We start from the raw sequence: 19,968 nt of genomic DNA on the forward strand, positions 1-19,968 counted from the left end.
GGCTGCGCCCATTGCTACAACCTCTTCCCCCCTTCCAGCTAAGATGATGATGATGATGGAATGGCAATAACTCCTGGCACTCTCTTCTTTTTATTTTCTTTAAAAATAAAAACTGGCTCAGAGCTCTGGCTCTGGAGCCAGAGGTTGGGAGTTTGATTCTCTTCTGCGTCTCTCTGAGAAGGGCTGGACTGAAGAGAGTCCTTCTCGGCTCTGCCATTGAAAGCTTCCATGATTCGCTTTCTCCTCGACCTTTTTTTGGGGGGGGGCACATCCCTGCCTCATGATAGAATGGGTGAGAGCAAGAGCTGCTAGCCAAAAGGGCTAGTTAGACCCCTTCGGCTCTGTGCCCCCCACTCCGACCGGATTTCAACCTGGGGATTAATTTACAGTTTTTGCCTTTCTGAGCATTCCCGTTTATTTCCTTGGGAATCTCATTTGACTTGGGAGGGCAGGTAGAGGGAAATGTATATGCAACTCCGTTTGAAGAATGGGAGGAAACTTCCCTTGAGGACCTTGAGAATTTGATTTCTAAATTAAAGTGTCTTGGAAGCTTTATGAGAGGGCCAAGCTTGTGGGGTCGACCAAGAGGAACAGTGAAAATGGTATTTCAGCCTTAAAGCCCATCTGGGAAGAATAACCTTGTCCAGAAAAACAAGGGAGCCATCATAAAGGAGAACTTTTATTTTTAATACCGGCCAGAGTCCTCCTGATGATTTACTGTGGTATAAAGGACATTACAAACATTTTGGCAGCACCTCGGTGCTCAGTGGTGCCAGATCACACCGTGTCCAGCAAAGCAAATTGCATCTTATTCATAAGATGTGCCATCAGGTTAATTCTGACTTACGGTGACCCTTTTTGGGGTTGCCCAGCTAGAGAGAAGAAGTGATTCGCCCCTTCTCCTGGGGGTGCCCTGGGACTGCCCAGCTTGCCCACGGCCACCCAGGCTGGCTATGCTTCTGAAGACACTTCTGAAGACACTTAAGCCACTGAACTATCCAGCCAGCTGGCACTTTACTAACGAGCAGCCATTTGCAACTAAGACTTGCGTGATATATCTCCCACAAGTGTAGATGGGCGATAGGATTCTGGCCACTTAATCTCGTCCGAGACTTTTCGTCCACCCAGCGAATTGGATCGCCCTTTTTCCTGGGGAGATTTTCAAATAAAGCATGGGAGAAAAGACCATCACTTTAACTTGCCCTGTTTCCGTGGGGGAAGATGGAATGTGAATGCGGACGAAGGCAACATGTATTTTTGGCACTACTTACAAATTTGTGTTTTCGGCACTTACTTACAAATTTGTGTTTTGTCACGACTTACAAATTTGTGTTTTTTGACTACTCTCAAATTTGTGTTTTCGGTACTTGCTTACAAATTTGTGCTTTTGGCACAACTTACAAATTTGTGTTTTCGGCACGACTTACGAATTTGACCTAGCAACACAAAGGTAGTTAGTTTTTCAGTGTAGCTGCGGTAAATATGGACCAATTCTGTGAATGGCTTGTTTATGGTAGGGTCAGACTGTCTTGACATAGTCACACCTGCCAAGCATCCCCGAACTGCTAGGGGAGTCCTTGCCTCCAAGGCGGGCTCAAGATGTCAAGACGTCTTCCCTCCCTTTTCTTATCATGATGTGTTCAATCTGCATCTTTGTCATTCTGAAGCTAAGAATTAACAATTCACATGATTCCTGTTGGTTGATTCTTCTGTTTGCCACCGAGATCCTTCATCTTGTACAGGATTATCGCCCTGTCCCTTTGAGAGAGCTCTCTTCCTTTCACTCCTCATCATCACAAGTTGCCGTTTGTGCCTTGCAGTGCTCAAAATCCTGCGAGGGGGGCTTCCGCCTCCGAGAGGTGCGCTGTCTTTCCGATGACATGACCCCCAGCGCCACCTGCGACCGGCAGCTAAAGCCGGAAGAAAAAGAGACGTGCAACACTCAAGACTGTGTGCCCGAAACAGGTAAGGACCAAGCTGTACTTACTCTGACCGTGGAACTCCACCTGGTGGAGAGAAAATAAATTTAAAACCACTAAGGCCTCTTGTAGGCCATCTTGAGGTCAGCTTCGTTGCCCTCGTTTCATGCATTTCGAAAGAGGCTCATTTATTTTGGCAAAAAAAAATATTCACCTTTACACGCCCACGCATATTTATAAAACCGAATCAAAATAACAAGGTCTCTTTGGGAAACCAAACAGGGGCTTTGATTTGGTCCTCGGGGTTTGGATTTTTGTTTTTGAGCAAGAGATGTTTTTGAAAAATGAAGTTTGCTTTGGAGGGTCCTGGAATCTGAGGAATCTTAACGCCTCTGTGGAAAAAAATAAGATATGTAAAATTGAATTTTAAAGTGGCAGCATTGCAGTGTGTTTTGGTATCTTGTTCCGTGGAAACGCCCCACTGCCTTCTCAAATGTTTGCTTTGGTGGAGTCCAGTTTTGGGACAAGTTCTGAAAAGTTTCAGAAGACAGTCGGCCGTCTCTATAAGAGGTTCCATGAGTGGCTCTCTGCTGCGGCTGAAAAGGGATTGTTTTGAACCTGATTTGCTTATTCATCCAGTTGCCACGATGACTGAGGTGTAACCGTCCACATCTAAGTTGTAACCATGCTTGGAGTAATTTAGGTCTCACCTGCACGAAACGGGGTCCGGCTGGTTCACTATCTTCTGTATATCGTCTGGTTGTGGGAAATAGCTTGAACCAGATGGTGCCTTAGGTGGTCCAGAAAGTGAGCTAAATCGTTGCCTGATTGCACCCTAGAACAATCAAGGGGCTCAGCAACTCTATTATGGGAACAGGATCTTCCCTAGAATTTATAATAAGGCAACAAGAGGGAGCAAGATAAGAAGAATATCAAACAGTGCAATCTCTCTCACACACACAGAACTTCAGAAGCTTCAGCCTTCAGCTGAAGCGGAATGGTGAAAGATTCCGTTCCGATCAAAGGAGGTTCTGTTTCACACAGCACGTGGTGGAATTTTCCAACCTGTGGAATTCCCTGCCACAAGATACAGGGAGGCCTCTCCACTTACATGATTTGAAAAAGGCAATGAGATGAAATCATCAGGAATTGGGATGGTTCTGTATTTCCTCTGCTATCGCAAGGGCGGCAGGATGCTCAGCGTGTCTTGCATCAAGAGGGTAACCAATGAAGAAGTCCTAAGATGAAGGAATAAAGACCAAGAAATCAGAGAGCTGAAGCATTTTGGCTATGTCATGAGGGAACGTGGGGAGGGGGGCAGAGGTTGTTAAGAGCAGCTCATTTGAGTTTAAACATACGGGAAAGAAAGTGGGGCAGCGTTGCTGTTCAGAGCTGCCGTGCCAGAATAACCATGAGGACGTCCAACTTTCTGGATAGTTCAGAGGTTTAGGTATCTGACTGTGGAGCCAGAGTTTGAGCTCAAAGTCACGCCCATGGCTTTCTTTCCCCTTCCATATATATCTTCATAACAGCCCTGTAAGGTAGGTCAAGAGGAGGAACAAGCATCTAGTAGAGTCATCAGGTCTCAAGCATTGGCCCTCAGCTTTGGAGGTTGGTTCTCTAGGTTCTGAAATGTCAGGGGACGGGATATGATTAACCGTGTAGTCTTAATTTTAAGGTTTATTATTGTGGCTTTGGGACACATTGAGAAGCCCAGAATTCTCAGAAATGCAAAACTCTGGTTGAAACAAGCAGAACGTGTCCTTTCCTTTGTGTGTGTAAAGGGACCCTTGCTGGTTCTCGTTCCTGCGCAAGACGAGTGAAGATTAATGGCCGTACACTCTTATCTCTGTTTCTTTCCAGATGAAAACTGCCAAGATAGATATTACAACTGCAACGTTGTGGTTCAAGCCCGGCTCTGTGTTTACACTTATTACAAGACAGTGTGCTGTGTATCTTGTTTGAGAGTGGCCAGCCGGCAGCCGGGCTTTCTGGGACGCAGATAACAGCCACTCCATCGTTTGCATCCCGCCTTTTTCTTTGGACCTTGGGCGCTTCTGGGGCTGCAACGAATTCTACCTTCTCAAAGAAAGATTCCTTCTATTGGTGAGCACCCGCAAGGGTGAGAGGAATGCACACCACTGTGATTTCACCAACACGTGCCCAGCGGTATCCTGCTGCATTGCTCCGCCTGCATAATGGGAATGATGTCAGAGGCAAATTGCTGCTGATTGAAGTCTTCCTTTTATTTCAGTCCTAGGGGATGCACCATGGAGCACCATGAGTCAAAGTTGGGCGCATCCCAAAATAGAAATGCGAAGTCTTCATTCAGTGGCAGCTGCTGCTGACAACAAGGATGTGCTTCTTGTGCAGGCGGAATGACACTACAGGATCCTGGCTGCTATATAATGAAAGCTCTCTGTTTGGGAAATTGACATGGTAAAGCAGGGGTCTTCGAAAGAGCATTAGGAACAACCTAGTGGCAGTATTTCTTGGAAGATGAATGAATTGTTCCGTTTGGGGATTATGATGGTCATTCTTTTGTGGGACATAATGTAAGATCCTGATTGGGACAACTCAGAATTAGAAAACAGCGAGCAAGCATTTTTCGTCACATTATTCTGTACTTAATCATTTAAAGACAACAGGAATTGTTCATGGTTTCTGCAGTTTGCACAAAATGCCTTCGGGGCACTCTGTGCAAAACTCGGTGTCCTTTCCTTTCGTAAAGCAAAGCGTCTGCACACAGCAAGCTCCAAATGTCTGGCTGTGTGTTGAAAAAGATGTAAGCAACCCATTCAAGGCTTTTAGAAAAGCCATGCAGCAATCCAGCTCTCATTGAATTGCACAATTTTGCACATTTTTGTACCATTTGCCTAAGTCACACTGTGCACACGCCATTGTTTTCACCAGCGTGACAACTCTCATGAGCAGCACCGGAAAAATCTCTCGCTCACTCGCTCTCTCTCTCATAGGCAGGCAGAAAAATGTTGCGATCCCCCCAACTTTACATACAGATGTGAGACGAGAACGGATTTACATCCCAAAGCGAAGACACTAAGGTTGAAATTTTGATTAGGGCTGGATGTGCCTCTTTGATGTGTTTCTATCAGGGCACACCAGCTGAATGAGTACAGTGACATGGAAAGTGATATCAAGCTAACGATTAAACCCATCAGTCCTTCCCCTTTCCTCACCCTGCGGTTGGCATGCTAATTGATGAATTGCATGAAGTCAAGTCAATGCCGACTTATCACCAGCATTCCATGATTTTCTAGACAAAGTGGTGCATACAGTATTCATAGGCCAGCCTCTCCTTTTGGTGGTGGTCTGGAATTGTGCAGCTCACTCAAGGTCACACAAGGGGCAAGACACATGATGCCATCGTTCACAGTGGCTCCTCTCCCAGGAGACACTGTGGAGATTTGAACTTCTGGCCCCTGATTCCAGCCAGGTCCCTGATGTCTAAGTCTTCCGAATACTGCCTCCAAGTAGTTTTGAAGCCCTCTGCGGCAAATATCCAGAGCGCACCAGCACTGCAGCGGATTGCTTTCCTTTCTGAATTTCAGCAGAGCCACCACAAGGCCAAATCTGGATGCAGCCACTTGGCTTCTAGGAAGCCACATCAAAATAACTACACAGCTCGTTTCCAAATGATTCATGATCCACAACAAAAAATCCTCCTAAGGTCCTGCCACATTTTCTCTGCCCTGGATGAGATGGTAAGGGTTTTTTAAATAAAATTTTCACACTGGGGGCAGGTTTCTTTGCATAAAGGGGCAGGCATGTTTTGGTACCAAAACCTTGCATTTTGCAAAAAATATGAGACTTTGCACAAAATCCGCATCCTCCATAGGCATATAATGAGCATGGTGAGCCAGGGACAAGGGTGGGCCTTAAACTCACTGCTTTGCTTTTCATGGTCAAGGATTGAAAGGAAGGGAAAGAAAATCCAGTCGTATAGCCACATCCCCACTGATTATTTGAGCTTCATTTGGCCCCATTATCTGGCTAGGCATCCAACATTTGGTGAGTTCTTTCATCTTCAACTTAATAAAATACATCATTACGAATGGAGAGAAGAGAAATGATTTCTAGGATGTACCTCACCCATCAGCCTCAACAGTTCTGCAAAAATGTCATTTTCCAATTCCTTCAATTGATTTGTAGCAAACAAGCAAGTTAATTTAAGCGTTCTTCTTTTGAACCTCTCCATTTCTTTCTTCCACAATATGGCAAACCACTCTTCAAAACCTGACACATTTCATTTGTAACACCATTGCATAAAAAGTTCTGCCTGTCATTTTTCATCAGTGGAGAGAACAATGGCATTTCGGTAATTTTACTTTTAGAAGAGATTGTGAGTTAAGTGCATATTGTTTCAGTTTAAACACAGCTATGTCGATGTAAATGAGTAACTGCTTCTGACTTTTGATTAGGGAAGAAAACAGTCTGTCTCTGGTCTTCCCTCCCTTCCCAGGTAAATCTGTTCCATACAATTTCTTTATGCCTTTTTAAAAAAAATCCTGACCATTCGTACTGATTTTCGTTCTATGTACAGATTTCCACATCACATTTTGGGGGATTTTATTCACACATTCTCATAACATACACATTTTTGTACGCAGTGTTCACTAAGAGAAGCATTTTTGCATGCAATACTGAAACAAAGAACTGTGTTTCAATGTTCAGAGAAATATGCAGTCTGGAGTAAATAGTGCTCTAAATGTCCAGATCAGGCTGGGCCACCCAAAGAGAAAGACCAAACAAAATTCTTGAACAATGGTCCTTTTGATACAGACCTCAAAAGAAGTGAGTTTGTCAGGAGTAGATGGTGCATGAAATCCTGTTGTGGGTCATATAACTGCAGAATGGTCTTTTATAAAGCCTTTGATTACCTCAAATTGCTTCTTCCCCATAATGTCATCTGTTAGCAGTGATTTTCAGTTATGAAAGACTTCCTCCTTCCGTCCTGTGGCTCCTACCGCTTCTACACAAGTAAAGGGATTGCACGGGAGTTGAAAAAGTTATGGGACAAAAGTAAGGAGTTTTCAATTACCAAAAGTCCTCTCCCAGCTTATGATGTCATCACCCTTCCACAAGCATTAGTAATGCCAACAGGATTTCAGGCGTTAGCATGGAGACACTCATTTCATCACTTGGAAATGACTCCTTGAAATTGAGTGTTATTACTCCCTGAATTCTTCTCTTGCTCATATTTTAATCTGATTACCCAGCTCAGAAATAGATTCATGCCAGCTCAACAGTAAGCCCAGCAATTTTCCATTGGTGATGGGTGTAGGGACTAGCTCTTCTTATTCTGAATGAATTTGGGGACAAGGGAATAGTTCTTCCTCAACCAAGGGGCTCATAAAAATCTAGCAGGATTTAACCCTGAAATCCTGAGAGATTTCAGTGCCTGGAATCCTATTATGCCTTTATGCAGGTGTAATTCAAAGGTTCCAGTGAGTGCTCACTGGAAGGACAGATCGTGAAGCTGAGGGTCTAATACTTTGACCATCTCATGAGAAGAGAAGACTCCCTGGAAAAAGACCCTGATGTTGGGAAAGTGTGACGGCAAGAGGAGAAGGGGATGACATAGGACGAGATGGATGGACAGGGTCACCAAAGCGACCAACATGAATTTGACCCAACTCCGGGAGGCAGTAGAAGACAGGAGGGCCTGGTGTGCTCTGGTCCATGGGGTCACGAAGAGTCGGACACGACTTAATGACTAAACAACAACTCAAAGGGCTTAAATTTCAACAGTGTGTCCTGCAAGTTTAGAAGTCAACATAGGTATCTACTGTAGCACTGCAGGTCACATGACTGAGTGCACAACAGTAGATGCCTATGCTGACTTCTAAACTTGGAGGATTTTGCCACTAACATTTATGCCAACCAAGTTACACCAGTGAACATCACTAACAGGATTCTGGCCATTTTATGTGAAACAAGGAAGGATATAGTTTGTTATAACTTATTTTTTATATTTGTAAATACAAGATGTTTATAGGAAAGTATGTATTCTGAGCTATGTCTATATGGAATAAGCCACTTCACTGAGATTGTTCTATTATTTAGAATATCAGATTTTGTTGTGTGCGTTTTTGTTTTTAACAACAGCAACAAGAAGAAGGGACTAAAATGTATTTATTTATATAGGTCATCTACATTCTTGTCCATTTCTTTTGCCAGTACTAACCAGCCTTCGGTCTGGGGTTTTATACCAGATTTACATATATAAGTATCATACTGTAAATCCATAGTTAATGGTTTCTTTATTTGATGGTTAATAATCCACCTCTACAAATGGATTTTTTTTTAAAAAATGGGAGATGTATAAGTTAAAAGTACTTATAGACTAGTTCAGGAGCATGTATGCCAGCAATTCGCCTGAACCACATCTGTACAGTATACTTTTTCATATTTGTACACATTTTCTCTGATGGAGACAAACAAAGTTTGATATTTTTGCTTATGACTAATTTATTTTTTATTATTGTGAAAGAAAATAAAGACATTAAAGAAACCCTCCCCCCTTTTCTGGCGCACGGTGTATTTTGTGCTTAAATATGTTGGTCCTGAAATCCGCAGCTCGGACCGTCCCTTTGCCGTGCGGTCGCAAATTTGGAAGCTTTTCTCTCGAAGCCTCAGCTCCTCCATCGGGGAGCAGATCATCCTCAGGCAGAAGATGCTGGCAAAGGGTCGAAAGCTGTTGGTGGAGAGAGCAGTGAGCAGAGGTGTCACTTGGAAATTGACATCCTTAGAAATTGACATCCTTAGCTTTGGAAATTGACACCCTTATCCTTGGAAATTGACATCCTTAGCCTTAGAAATTGACAAAGAAATTGAAGGGAACGACAGAGGACAAGATGGTTGGACAGCGTCATTGAAGCGACCAACATGCATTTGACACAACTCCGGGAGGCAGTGGAAGACAGGAGGGCCTGGCGTGCTCTGGTCCATGGGGTCACGAAGAGTCGGACTCAACGACTAAACAACAACAACAATCGAACACTACCCATTGCATGATCTCGAGCACCCTCTAGTGACCAGTTCTAGTAAATACACTCTGGAAATAATTATAAACATGTATTTCTGGGGGTTTCTATTTAGTTTTTTCAGTTAGCAGATAAGTGAATCAGTGGATACCAATCCCATGGATGGGGGGGATCATACTGTACATACAAGGAGCATATTTGAGTGACAGCCATTTCACTGCTGGATAGCTCAGTGGTTTCGGCATCTGGCTGCAGAACCAGACGATGGGAGTTCGATTCCCCCCACTGTCTCTCCCTGTCAAAGGGCTGAACTGGATGATTTATAAGGTTGGTTCCAGCTCTGCTGTTCTAAGATTATTATATTATTTGATTTTCTTTGAGTTAGAGACAGAAAAGGGTACGATTAAGAAGAGACAGATTTGAGTTAAAGTCAGAGGCAGAGCGGGATCAGAAGGAGAAAATGTGAGAATTATGAGGTAGTTCCTTAAAAGCTGTGCTGAAGGGCAGTACTTTCTGCGAGGGAGCTGTGAAGTCAAAAACATGAAGGCAGTGTCCAGACAGACGTCTTTATAGAACTGTTTGTGCTTAAACTATAAAAGGAGAAGGAAAAGTACATTAAATTTCAGCTAACAAGAACATGATGGCTTGTAATTTTGAGCTTCCCCACCCTCTTGTGTGTCTTTCTCTTGAATAAACTTTTTAAAAAACCATTTATATGCCATCTTCCTCCACGTAGGGGACCCACTGTGGCTAACAAACCATTAAAACCATATAATAAATTTAAAAACTATACAAAACTATATTAATCAAGATTAAAACATCTTTAGAAAACATTTAAAAACATTAAAAAGATCTAAATGTCCGACTCTAGGGTGCAGTGCTCATCCCCATCTCCAAGCCGTAGAGCCAGCGTTTCTCCGTAGACAGTTTCCGTGGTCACGTGGCCAGCGCGACTAGACATGGAATGGCGCTACCTTCCCACCGTGGTGATTCCTATTTATCTACTCTCATTTTTACATGCTTTTCAAATGCTAGGTCTGCATTCCCCAGACTCCCACTTATTGCTTAAAAGTCTGCCCGAAGAGGAAGGTCTTCACCTGAAGATGGAAGGACCAGAGGGAGGGAGGCCAGCTTGGTTTCTTGGGGCAGTGAATTCCAAAACTTGGGAGCTACCACCGAGAAGGCCCTCTCTTGTGTCTCCTTCACCAAAGGAGCTTAGGAAGGGGGTGGAACTGAGAGGACAGCCTCCCCAGAAGATCTTCAAAGCCAGGAAGGCACATATGGGGTGAGACAATCCTTCAAGTAGCCTGGACCTAAGGCATATAGGGGGCTTTAAAGGTGATCTCCAACACTTTGAATCATGGCCAGAAAAAGACTGGCAGTCAGTGAAGCTGTTGTAATAAAGGGAATTATGTGCTCCATTTTCTTCTTGGATTAAAAATGACACAGAGTCCAGATTGTGCCACCAGAATAGTCATTACCGTGCTGAAGAAATAATTCAGCGCCAGTCCAATCAGTCTTTGTAGGTGGAACCCGTCAGGTGCCAGCTAGTTGTCCACCCACCAAGCACCTTGGGTCACTCCTGAGTGGGAGGATGCGGAAAGGACAAATACAGACATGGCCAAGTTGAGGAAAGCTGGCCAGGCGGTCAGCTTCTCCATGTTCCATGTTTGAATTCTCTGCTCTTAGGGGAAAAAACCCTTTGAAAAGAAAATCTCAGCTGTCCCTTGGAATGGGCAAATCTAGCAGTCTGTCTTTGTAAATGTAGGCACATTCTGATTGGGAATGAATCAGTCAAAAGATGAATAGGACGGCTGTGGAATCGCCAAGACAGAACCGGATGGAGTGGTGAAAATACATAGCTAAGATACTTGTTTCAAGATGCCATCTAGGGAAAGTGAGTACAAAACTAGCTTTAGCAGCATCTCTCAACGGCTCTTGGTGAAATTCTCCTCCTATTGCAACTCCTATTTCCGTTTGTCCCACAGCTGGGGAAGAGTGGAGATAAGAGCATCACATTCAGTGGGCTGATTCTGAGCAGAAATGGGAGATAGGACTGGAATGGGGTATGAATTCACTCTGCTGCATGACTGCTATTCCCATTCATTTCATACAGCTGTACAGCTGGAAGGGACCCTCTGGATCATTGCATCCAACCCCCGTCAAGGAGGCCCCGTGGGGAATCGAACCTCCAACCTCCGGCTCTGCAGCCAGCTATCTAAACCACTAAGCTATCCACCAGTTCAACCATAATCATCTTAGAACTGCCAAGCTGGAAGGGACTTTATTGATCCTCGCATCCAGCCCCTGTCAAGGAGGCACAGTGGGGAATCGAACCTCCAACCTCCGACTCCATAGCCAGATGACGAAACTATTGAGTCTAACCTCATGGATTCCTGTTGCAGCCACATCGGTTGCTGCCTGCGAAAAAGGAAGAGCACAAACCAACTCATAATGTGCTGCATCACCCTTGAACAACTAGATATTCAAAATGGAGGCCACACTGGCTTTTTCAGTGAAAGGGTAATTTGCAACCAGCTCTTGGAAATACACGCAGTCCAGAAAATGGCAGTACATCGCTAAAACAGCTTCTTATTAAACAACTAGCTATGCTGGTAATGGCCCTGAGCCAAAAAGCATTCACAGGATACTTTGGGAGGAAGAAGGGGGGAGGGGGACTGAAGGAGAGTATGAGAGCAACCCTTTTTAAATTTTGTTTGCAATTTGCATGTTTAACAAGGTGTGACCTTAATGATGCCGCAGGCTCAGAACGCTGTAAGCATAATGGCTCTCATAGGCTCTCTCGCAAGGACCAAGTGGAGCTGCAGCCATCTGTAACCGTGACAAGGGGTGACACATTCTGCAGCAGGCAGAACACCAGGGCCCTTCTCTTCTTCAGAGCTGAGAACAAGGGGAGGTAGGTGTGGGTCACACTGCTAAACACGTAGCACGGGTCACCCCCCTGAAGCAACATGCTCAGAGAGGCATGCCTAGGCCCTTCCCAACATCATTTTCTCCATGTGGAGAGCCATGTATTGTACGGCTAGGTGAATTCTTGGCTTGGGTCGGCTCTCCAACAAGGAACCACTCTACAAGGTTGAGATCCAGCTTGTATGGAGAGCCAACGTGCCAGCAGAACCTTCTCTGGCTTGGACGCACCGCTGATCACGTAGAGAAAGTGACGTTGGGAAGGGGAACGGGTGGTCTTTTCTGAGTGTGTTTCGAAGAGCAAGGTGTCTAATGATCAAATCGGGTTGAGATGATCATTCATTTGATCTAATACGACTCCTGGTTATGTGCTTGTTCTCTGCCTGAATGCTGGGGTTGGCTCTTAAGTCTGCTCTGACGACTTTCCCCGTCTGCTAAGTTCTGTTTTATTCATGTTGCTAGCTAAGCATCAAACGTCTGCCCCATAAAAAGGGGAAGGAAGAAGTTTCCCCCTGCTCCCTTCCTTTGGAGGAACGGTGCGTCCTTCTTGCCTCCTTTTCAAATGCATCCCAGTGCACCAAATGTGCTAACTCCATAGCAATCAGGGCCCTTTTGATTCATATTCGAGCATGACAACAAAATTGGATCTGCAGCCAGCAGAAATGACAAATGGAAAGAGTCAGTGCGAAATTTGGCTGGTGATCCATCAGTGTCTCGTAAAAGAAAGCCAAGAGTAAATTCTCACTCTTTTTCGTGACGGGCATGTGGTCTCCAGCTAAGCCCTTTTGAGTGCCTTCCTGAAGTCTATAGCTCTGTACAGACCCACAAGCAGGACGAGGGATGTTCCCCCACAAGTGGCTGCGGATGAAGGTTGAGCGGTTGCCACCCAGAGCACTCTTGACTGTATGGCCATGACTTCAGGTTGGTGTGGGGCTGCCCTCGGAGGCTGCCCTCGGAGGAATGTGGCTTTGCAAGTTCACTTCTCATTATCTGCTCAGTGGGAAAAGGAATATTTTAAAGTGCTAATCTTTACTTCCCTATTAGCAGCTTCTTCTTTTCTTTTTTTAAATCAAACCTGTTTGTTGAAGTTCAAGCAAATAATTGGGTTTCCTTTTTGTTTCCTTTTTGTTTCAGAGCCATTTACGATAGCATAAACCCTGATATTCCTAATTTAATTCATCTTCCCATTCTATTTCCCTGGAAAAAAACCCAGCTTCCAGTTTTGCTGAAGCCCCAATGTGAAAAGCTCCTTGAGATAAAAGAGGGAGTCAAAGTTCTCTACGTTTTTAACATTTTCTCATGAACAAAACATACTTCTGCGTTCTGATGGACCGAGTCCCCCCCTTACCTACCTTTTCCCACCATACGAGGTCACTGTTGCATATCAACCAAGACTCCGGACTGGTTCTGCTTCGAAAAGCAAGGATGAAATCATCATTATGAATAGAAAAACTCAGCAAATATTGGTTTGCTGTTGTTGTTGCTTCTGGTGGAAAAGAGTTTGAAGAGCATCTATGAATTCATGAGATTCCCCACCCCCGCCCCATTTCTTCCTCTCTTTTTAATTGTGAGCTCTCCATTTCTACCTTTTTTTTCCAGAGTTGTGACTAAAAATGTTTTAATCAGAGTTTTGGAATCACACGTTAATGTTAAAATCACCAACTTTGCTTTCTATGGGAGGACAAGCCGATAGATGTATCGAAAGCATAAAGAAAAGTAATATTTTCAAGGTGGGCGTCTGACTTGTAAAATTCTGAAGCTTCTATTTATTTCTACCATTTACGGGGGGAAATGACAATTTTAAGGTTAATGCAGAAGCCCAACATATTATTTCCTAGCTCTGATTTCAGTCGACCAATATATAAAGACAATAAAAATGTCCCAAATTGATCACCCAGTTAGAATGGAACTGCAGGTAAGCTCCCAATATTGCAATTCACATGACTGTAGGGTGGGAAGATGTTATTCCCCAAAAGAATTGTTTTAATGTTCCTAATCAAACATTTCTTACACAAATGTTTCCTTCCTGGTTTTCATTCTGATCTTATAGCTTGACTGAGCAAGATTCAAAACCATGGAAAGGAAAGGGTAACCCAGGGCCGGCCCTACCATTATCTAGATGAGAGAGCCTTGGGTTCTTTTTAAGGAGAATGGATGGATGGATGGATGGATGGATGGATGGATGGATGGATGGATGGATGGATGGATGGATGGATGGATGGATGGATGGATGGATGGGTGGATGGATGGATAGGTGGGTGGGTGGGTGGGTGGGTGGATGATTGATTGATTGATTGATTGATTGATTGATTGATTGATTGATTGAGGTGGTTGATTGTAGGTTTCATAAAAAGTTGCAGTGTTCCTAATGCCATGGGCAGAAAGAAAGTGGTTATTGGTGGCAATGAATTGGTGATAAAGAAACAGGGGAAACTATTTCACCAAATAGAATGGTAGAATACGAATTCTGACCCGGCTTAGTAAGTAAGAAAACATACTAATTTTGTAAAATTTATTTTTCTTTCCTGGCGTCAGAGGGGTTCTGTACATTTTCAAAACTGATTTTTGCACACCTCTTTTTAAAAACAAATCAAACGGCAAATGCATAAACTATCAAACACAATAGCACTGGATGGGTTTTTTGTATCTTTTTTTGGCTCAACAAGCCTATCCTTTTGTTCTTGCTGTGTACATGCATGTTCAGGAAAAAGAAGCTAGCTGTGTGGTACCATACTTTGTGACTATGTAATGCAGAGGGGGTGGGATTGGTGTGCAGCCTCTCCTGCCTGACACACATTTCATCTAAAATATGGAACGCATGACCCCAAAGTGCTTGTTATCTTGCTCTCATGCTGGGGCAAAAACTCTCAAGGAGCTTGGAAAATTGACCACACATTCCCTCACTCTGGTCTGTTCCAACGAGAAAGAAGAAACTGACAAGATATCTTCACATCTCGGTATTCACCCCATCGACAGGATTGTTTCAAGTCCCACCTCCAAAGGAAACAGGATAGAATATTAATCACATTAGCCTCTTTGTGATTAATTTCGCAGGAATGATGAAGTTGTTGCTGCCGATCTCCCACAGCTGAATTTACCACCCAGCAGTCAAATGCATAACCCAGTCGGTCTGTGATGTCTGCTATCGACAGGAGATCAAAGCAGCCGGCTTGTCAAGAACAGGCGGCTGTTGATGAAGAATTAGCACAGCGCTCCCTCTGTGTCTTATACAGCAGAATCATTCTACTTTCTCATGACTTATTTAAAAAGCAAATAACCCAGGAGATCAACAAACTAACAGCTTGTTGCGAGGGAAGGATGTTTGGTGGTGGGTAATGTGCAAGCGGTAGCAACGACATTCATTTTACAACTCTGCAGTTCCCTCGGCTGAATATTTTCCGTGTGTGAAGAAATTAACAAGGGAACCTGCAAGAGACAAATTACAAATTCGTAAATGTCCCCTGGTTCTGCTTTCACCAGCGTCACTTTGGTCTAGACAAGTGAAATGGTGGATCTAATTATATACACTTGTTCTTTTATCTTCTGTTCATTCAAGAACATTTTTACGTGGCTCTCCGTGTTTTGAGTCATCTCCGAGGAGTTTTGCAATAAAGCCAGAAGCAATATAGTAAAACCAAGGTCTGACAACAGCAGAACTATGATAGACAACACCATCAATTAAAAAAAATCAACTAAAACAATTTGTTGAAAGCCACGAGTAATTGACAATGTTGAACGAAGAGGGAAATAATAAGGAAAATACTCAGACAAACAAATTGTTCTCTAGTACATTGGTCCCCAACATTTGATCCCAAGATGTTCTTTGACCAAAACGCCCCTAAATCTTGGTTGGCACAGTTAGTGGCGAAGGCTTCTGGGAGTTTTAGTCCAAGAACATCTGGGGACCTAAGGTTCGGAACCACAGCTCAAGTGCAGTTTGTTGATATATCAGTAGATGAAGGCATACCTGTTCACATGATACATGTGTTGAAATCACTGTGGCTTAAACCCAGTTGTTAATCCTACCTAGAGTAGGTCACAAAATTAGAGATGGGCATGAATCACTGGTTTGGTGGTTCGCCCCAGTTCGTCTACCTTTGAAACAGATGTTTCATGGTTTGGTGCCCCTACCTGTCCAGTGAGAGTGCACGCAGAGGCAGCACCTGGAGGAGGGAAGCTGGGATTCGCCCTCCGAGTGAGTTTCCACGGGAAGTGACGGGACACCAAACCCACCAAACACCTGTCATGGCAGTAAACGAACCGGCATGAACTGCGGAACCGGTGCGTTGCGCCTATCTCTACACAAAACCCATGGGCATGTGGAGCATCAACATTAAGTAAGTTTCAGTGATTCTATGAGTCTACTCTAACTAGGAATAACTCTTGGCTTTTGACCTCTGCTGAACTTCACCAGTCATAACAGTTTAGTCCAGTGACGGTCAACCTTTTTGAGCCCAAACTGGAAACAAAAAAACCAACTGGTGGGCACTGGAAGTGGAAGTGGCGGTGGTGGAAGGGGGGATCCTGGGCATGGAGGTGCCTCCAGACCCCACTCTGGATCCACCTCCAATTGTGCCCAACCCCCACCAGCACCAGCTGCTCTGGATCCTGGCCTGCCGCCTGTCAGGGCACTAGCACCATGGCTAAAGTTGCCTCCTCAGGTTTGGCTGGCAGGGGTAGTGATTGGCAACTTATGGCTCACGTGCCCGCAGAAAGGGCTCTGCGTGCCAGTTGTGGCACATGTGCCATAGGTTCGCCATCCCTGGTTTAGTCCTTTGAAAGAAGCAGTCTAGGTGGCAAGAGGAATAGCCATGGAAATCAAGTGAATATGGCCGATGTAGTATAAGGTGGTTAGAGGTGGGACAAGTAACCTTATCATTTTACCCATGAAAATGGTCGTTCTGTACCACCCACAACTGGAAAGAGGATTGCCTCCGAGTTCCATATGGACTTGTGATATGGTCCAGAAATGAAAACATGCACAAAATCGATGCATTTTTGAAAAGTTTAGACATCTGAAAAGGTGAATATTTGAAGATTCTTTAGTCAATGGGAAAACCTGTTCAGACGTTGCATGCTTCCGTGTTCCTCGTTAGCAGATGCAGTGGCTGCCTTTCTTTCTTTTCTTGAATTGATATGAAACCAAATGGTCACAAAAAAGCCAGCACTTTGGGGGTGAATCTGACCACAAGGGTTGGTGTCACTTCTGAAGGCTGATGCCTCATTTTATGATCACCGTCATAAGGAAAGGCCCTCATGCCTGCATGGGGTGATGCAGCTTTTCCATCCATTTTTAATGCTGCAGTTGGATGTTCCTTTTGAGCCAGGAAGGAGCACCTCGTTCAGCAGTTTGAAGACTCCTACTCGCCTGGAGGCATCAAAAGCAGCTGCTTAAGTTTTGTGAGTCAGATCCAGAGTTGACTTTTTAAACTTTGGGAAGGGCTGGGCTGTGGATTGTTAACTGTAGGGTTGTTTGCTGTTCCAAACAGAAGATGCTAGGGGTCTGGCATGGATCCAGGGTGAGTAATTAAGGCCATGGTGCTCTAATTCATGCAGTCATTTGATTGCTGGTGTTGCTGTTGTCTGCGCAATCAGTTAGAGCAGGAGGAGTAAAGACATGAAAGTGCCTTGCCAAACTGTTATCCACAAGACAGATCATCAGAACATGTCAAAAATCACTGAGCGCCATCGGCTTTGCCTCCTCTGGCATGAAAAGGTGTGTTTTCGTTGTTGATGAAGTCCCTACGATGTATGCACAATGTCTCTAGTGGCTTCCCACAAGTGTGTGCGCATTCATACACCTATGAACTACCTGTCTTTTCAAAAAGCTGGAAACAGCCCTTCCCATCCCTTTGAGTTTTCAAGGCAGCAGTTCTGGAAGGTGTGCATTTATTGGAATTTTTGGACTACAAATGCCATAGTTCTCTGCAGGACCAGACCTTACAGACCTGTAAATTGTGCTCACCTGGAGAGAAGGTCCAGCTGGCAAACTTCCTGCCTGGGATAGGCCTAACTTCCTGTTTGGCAAAGAGGCTTCCCAGCAACCACCGGGGCTTCCTGCCTATCATTGGGCAGATGCCTTTGGGATTTGTAGCCCAAGACATCTGAAATGGAAACATATGTGTTTAGATATGTGTAAGATCAAGGAGAAAATACTCAAGCCCCCCTAGTAATCAATCTATCTATCGCCCCCTACTGGTGACATTTAATACAATCCTCACGGCATATATTTCTAACCTGTATCCTTTTAGACTGATTCGTCCCAACTGGAGGTACAGCTCTGAGACACTGTGCGATCTCAGAAGGATTATCCTGTGTCTTTCACGGCTGTTTTACTCCCCGGTGCACTTATGAGCTCCTCTGATTAAGTGTATTGTGTACACATAATCTACTTCCCTTTGCTAATGGGAGTCACCGTCGCCCACGATGCATGAATAGTAATTGGAGTGGAAAGATAATGCACCTGCCTGAGAAATAATATGACATGCTAATTACTCAAAGCTTCCACCTCCCCCCTTTAAATTCAATAACAGTAATTAGTCCATCTGGGGCCAGCAACTCTCTGTCCCCTTTGTTAGTGGGCTTCATTATTGCATTTAGTTGCATGGTAAATTAAGAAATTACTCCTCCATTTGTTTGTAAATGCCGGTCTGGAGCAAGGAAAACACTGAGAGTGATTTATTTTTCAAGAAATGTAAAATGCAATTCCATTTTCTTACTCTGTGGTTACAATATGTTCCCCTCCCCCCCCCCAAAAAAAGAGAGAGCAAAGCTATAGACCAGCTGGGAAATGAATATTTTAAGACAGCAGCCACGATTGGAAGATATATGTCAAGTTTTTTGGTGTTTTTTTTTTTTTTACTCAAGCCACACACAGAAAGAAGGTTTAAGTCACGACATATGCCACCTAAACCGCAGAAGCCTCTGTGCTGCAGGGTCAGAAGACCAGCTGTCATAAGATTGAATCCACGCAACGGAGGGAGCTCCCGTCGCTTGTCCCAGCTACCGCCAACCTAGCAATTCGAAAGCATGTAAATGCGAGTCAATAAATAGGTATCACCTCAGTGAGAAGGTAACAGCGTTCCGTGTCTAAGTCGCACTGGCCATGTGACCACGGAAGATTGTCTTCGGACAAATGCTGGCTCTATGGCTTGGAAACAGGGATGAGCACCGCCCCCTAGAGTCGGACACAACTGGACTAAAAATGTCAAGGGGAACCTTTACCTTTATCTTTTACTAAACATTTATTATTTATCTTCTCATTCGCCTTCTTTTTAGAATAATGTGGACTTTGGGGCGATACTTTGCAATTTCCTAAATTTAACACAATTTAGGGTCTCTGCCCATCTTAATCAAATTCTTTTGTGTTCATTTACTGGTTCTATAAAGTGGTACCACCTCAACTGAGGCTTCTCGCTACAATGAAAACTACATTTTGAAATGTGGAAGAAATAGCATCCAATATTGAAATAGTGTTGTTTTTTTTAAAGAGCAGCAGAATTACATTTTTTTTCCAAAGAAGCTTTCAGCTTGTATCCAAAAATATGAAGTGGGAAGGAACTCTTATGCCATCTGTTTCATTGGCTGGTTTGATTAAATCCTGCTCAGATGCCTGTAGGTAAGTGAAACTTTGAGACTAATTATCTTGACTCTCCATCAAGCAGCAGAATATTCCAGAATTTTTAATCGATGGCCTAATTGGATGGATTTTGGTCAAGAAGATCATTAGAAATGAGCAGTACTTGAGCAAATGTTCTCATTTTGGAATTTGTGTTGAGGATTAAATCTTGAGGCCGTCTTTTTCCATGTTTGAAATAGCTTTGTATTCCAGGCTTTCAAGAGTGAAGCTGGGGAAAGGTGGGGCCTGAAAAGGGCATTCCAGGGTGGGGGGAAATCAGTCAATCCCCTACACTGTACAAGGTCGCAACTTAATGAAGCTCTAGATCAGTGGTGTCCAACCTTGGCCCTCCAGATGTTCTTGGACTTCAACTCCTAGAAATCCTGGCCAGCAGAGGTGGTGGTGAAGGCTTCTGGGAGTTGAAGTCCAAGAACATCTGGAGGGCCAAGGTTGGACACCACTGCTCTAGATGCTGCCACAGAGAGATACATGGCTATTC

The 19,968-nt window shown here is 44.1% G+C and overlaps 1 protein-coding gene across 3 annotated transcripts in view; it reads left to right on the top strand.

Annotated features, from left to right (window-relative positions):
• Positions 1–8,456, top strand: part of THSD4 (thrombospondin type 1 domain containing 4) — a 275,769-nt gene extending 267,313 nt beyond the window's left edge. For all 3 annotated transcript variants that reach the window (XM_072981651.2, XM_072981650.2, XM_020784857.3), the window contains 2 exons: positions 1,821–1,965; positions 3,783–8,456. In XM_072981651.2, coding sequence (XP_072837752.2) covers positions 1,821–1,965; positions 3,783–3,925 — 288 coding nt within the window. In that variant the 3' untranslated portion in view covers positions 3,926–8,456. The remainder of the gene's footprint in view (positions 1–1,820; positions 1,966–3,782) is intronic.
• The last annotated feature ends 11,512 nt before the right edge of the window (positions 8,457–19,968 follow it).

The sequence above is a fragment of the Pogona vitticeps genome, chromosome 12 (assembly GCF_051106095.1).
Source record: "Pogona vitticeps strain Pit_001003342236 chromosome 12, PviZW2.1, whole genome shotgun sequence".
Lineage (NCBI taxonomy): Eukaryota > Metazoa > Chordata > Lepidosauria > Squamata > Agamidae > Pogona > Pogona vitticeps.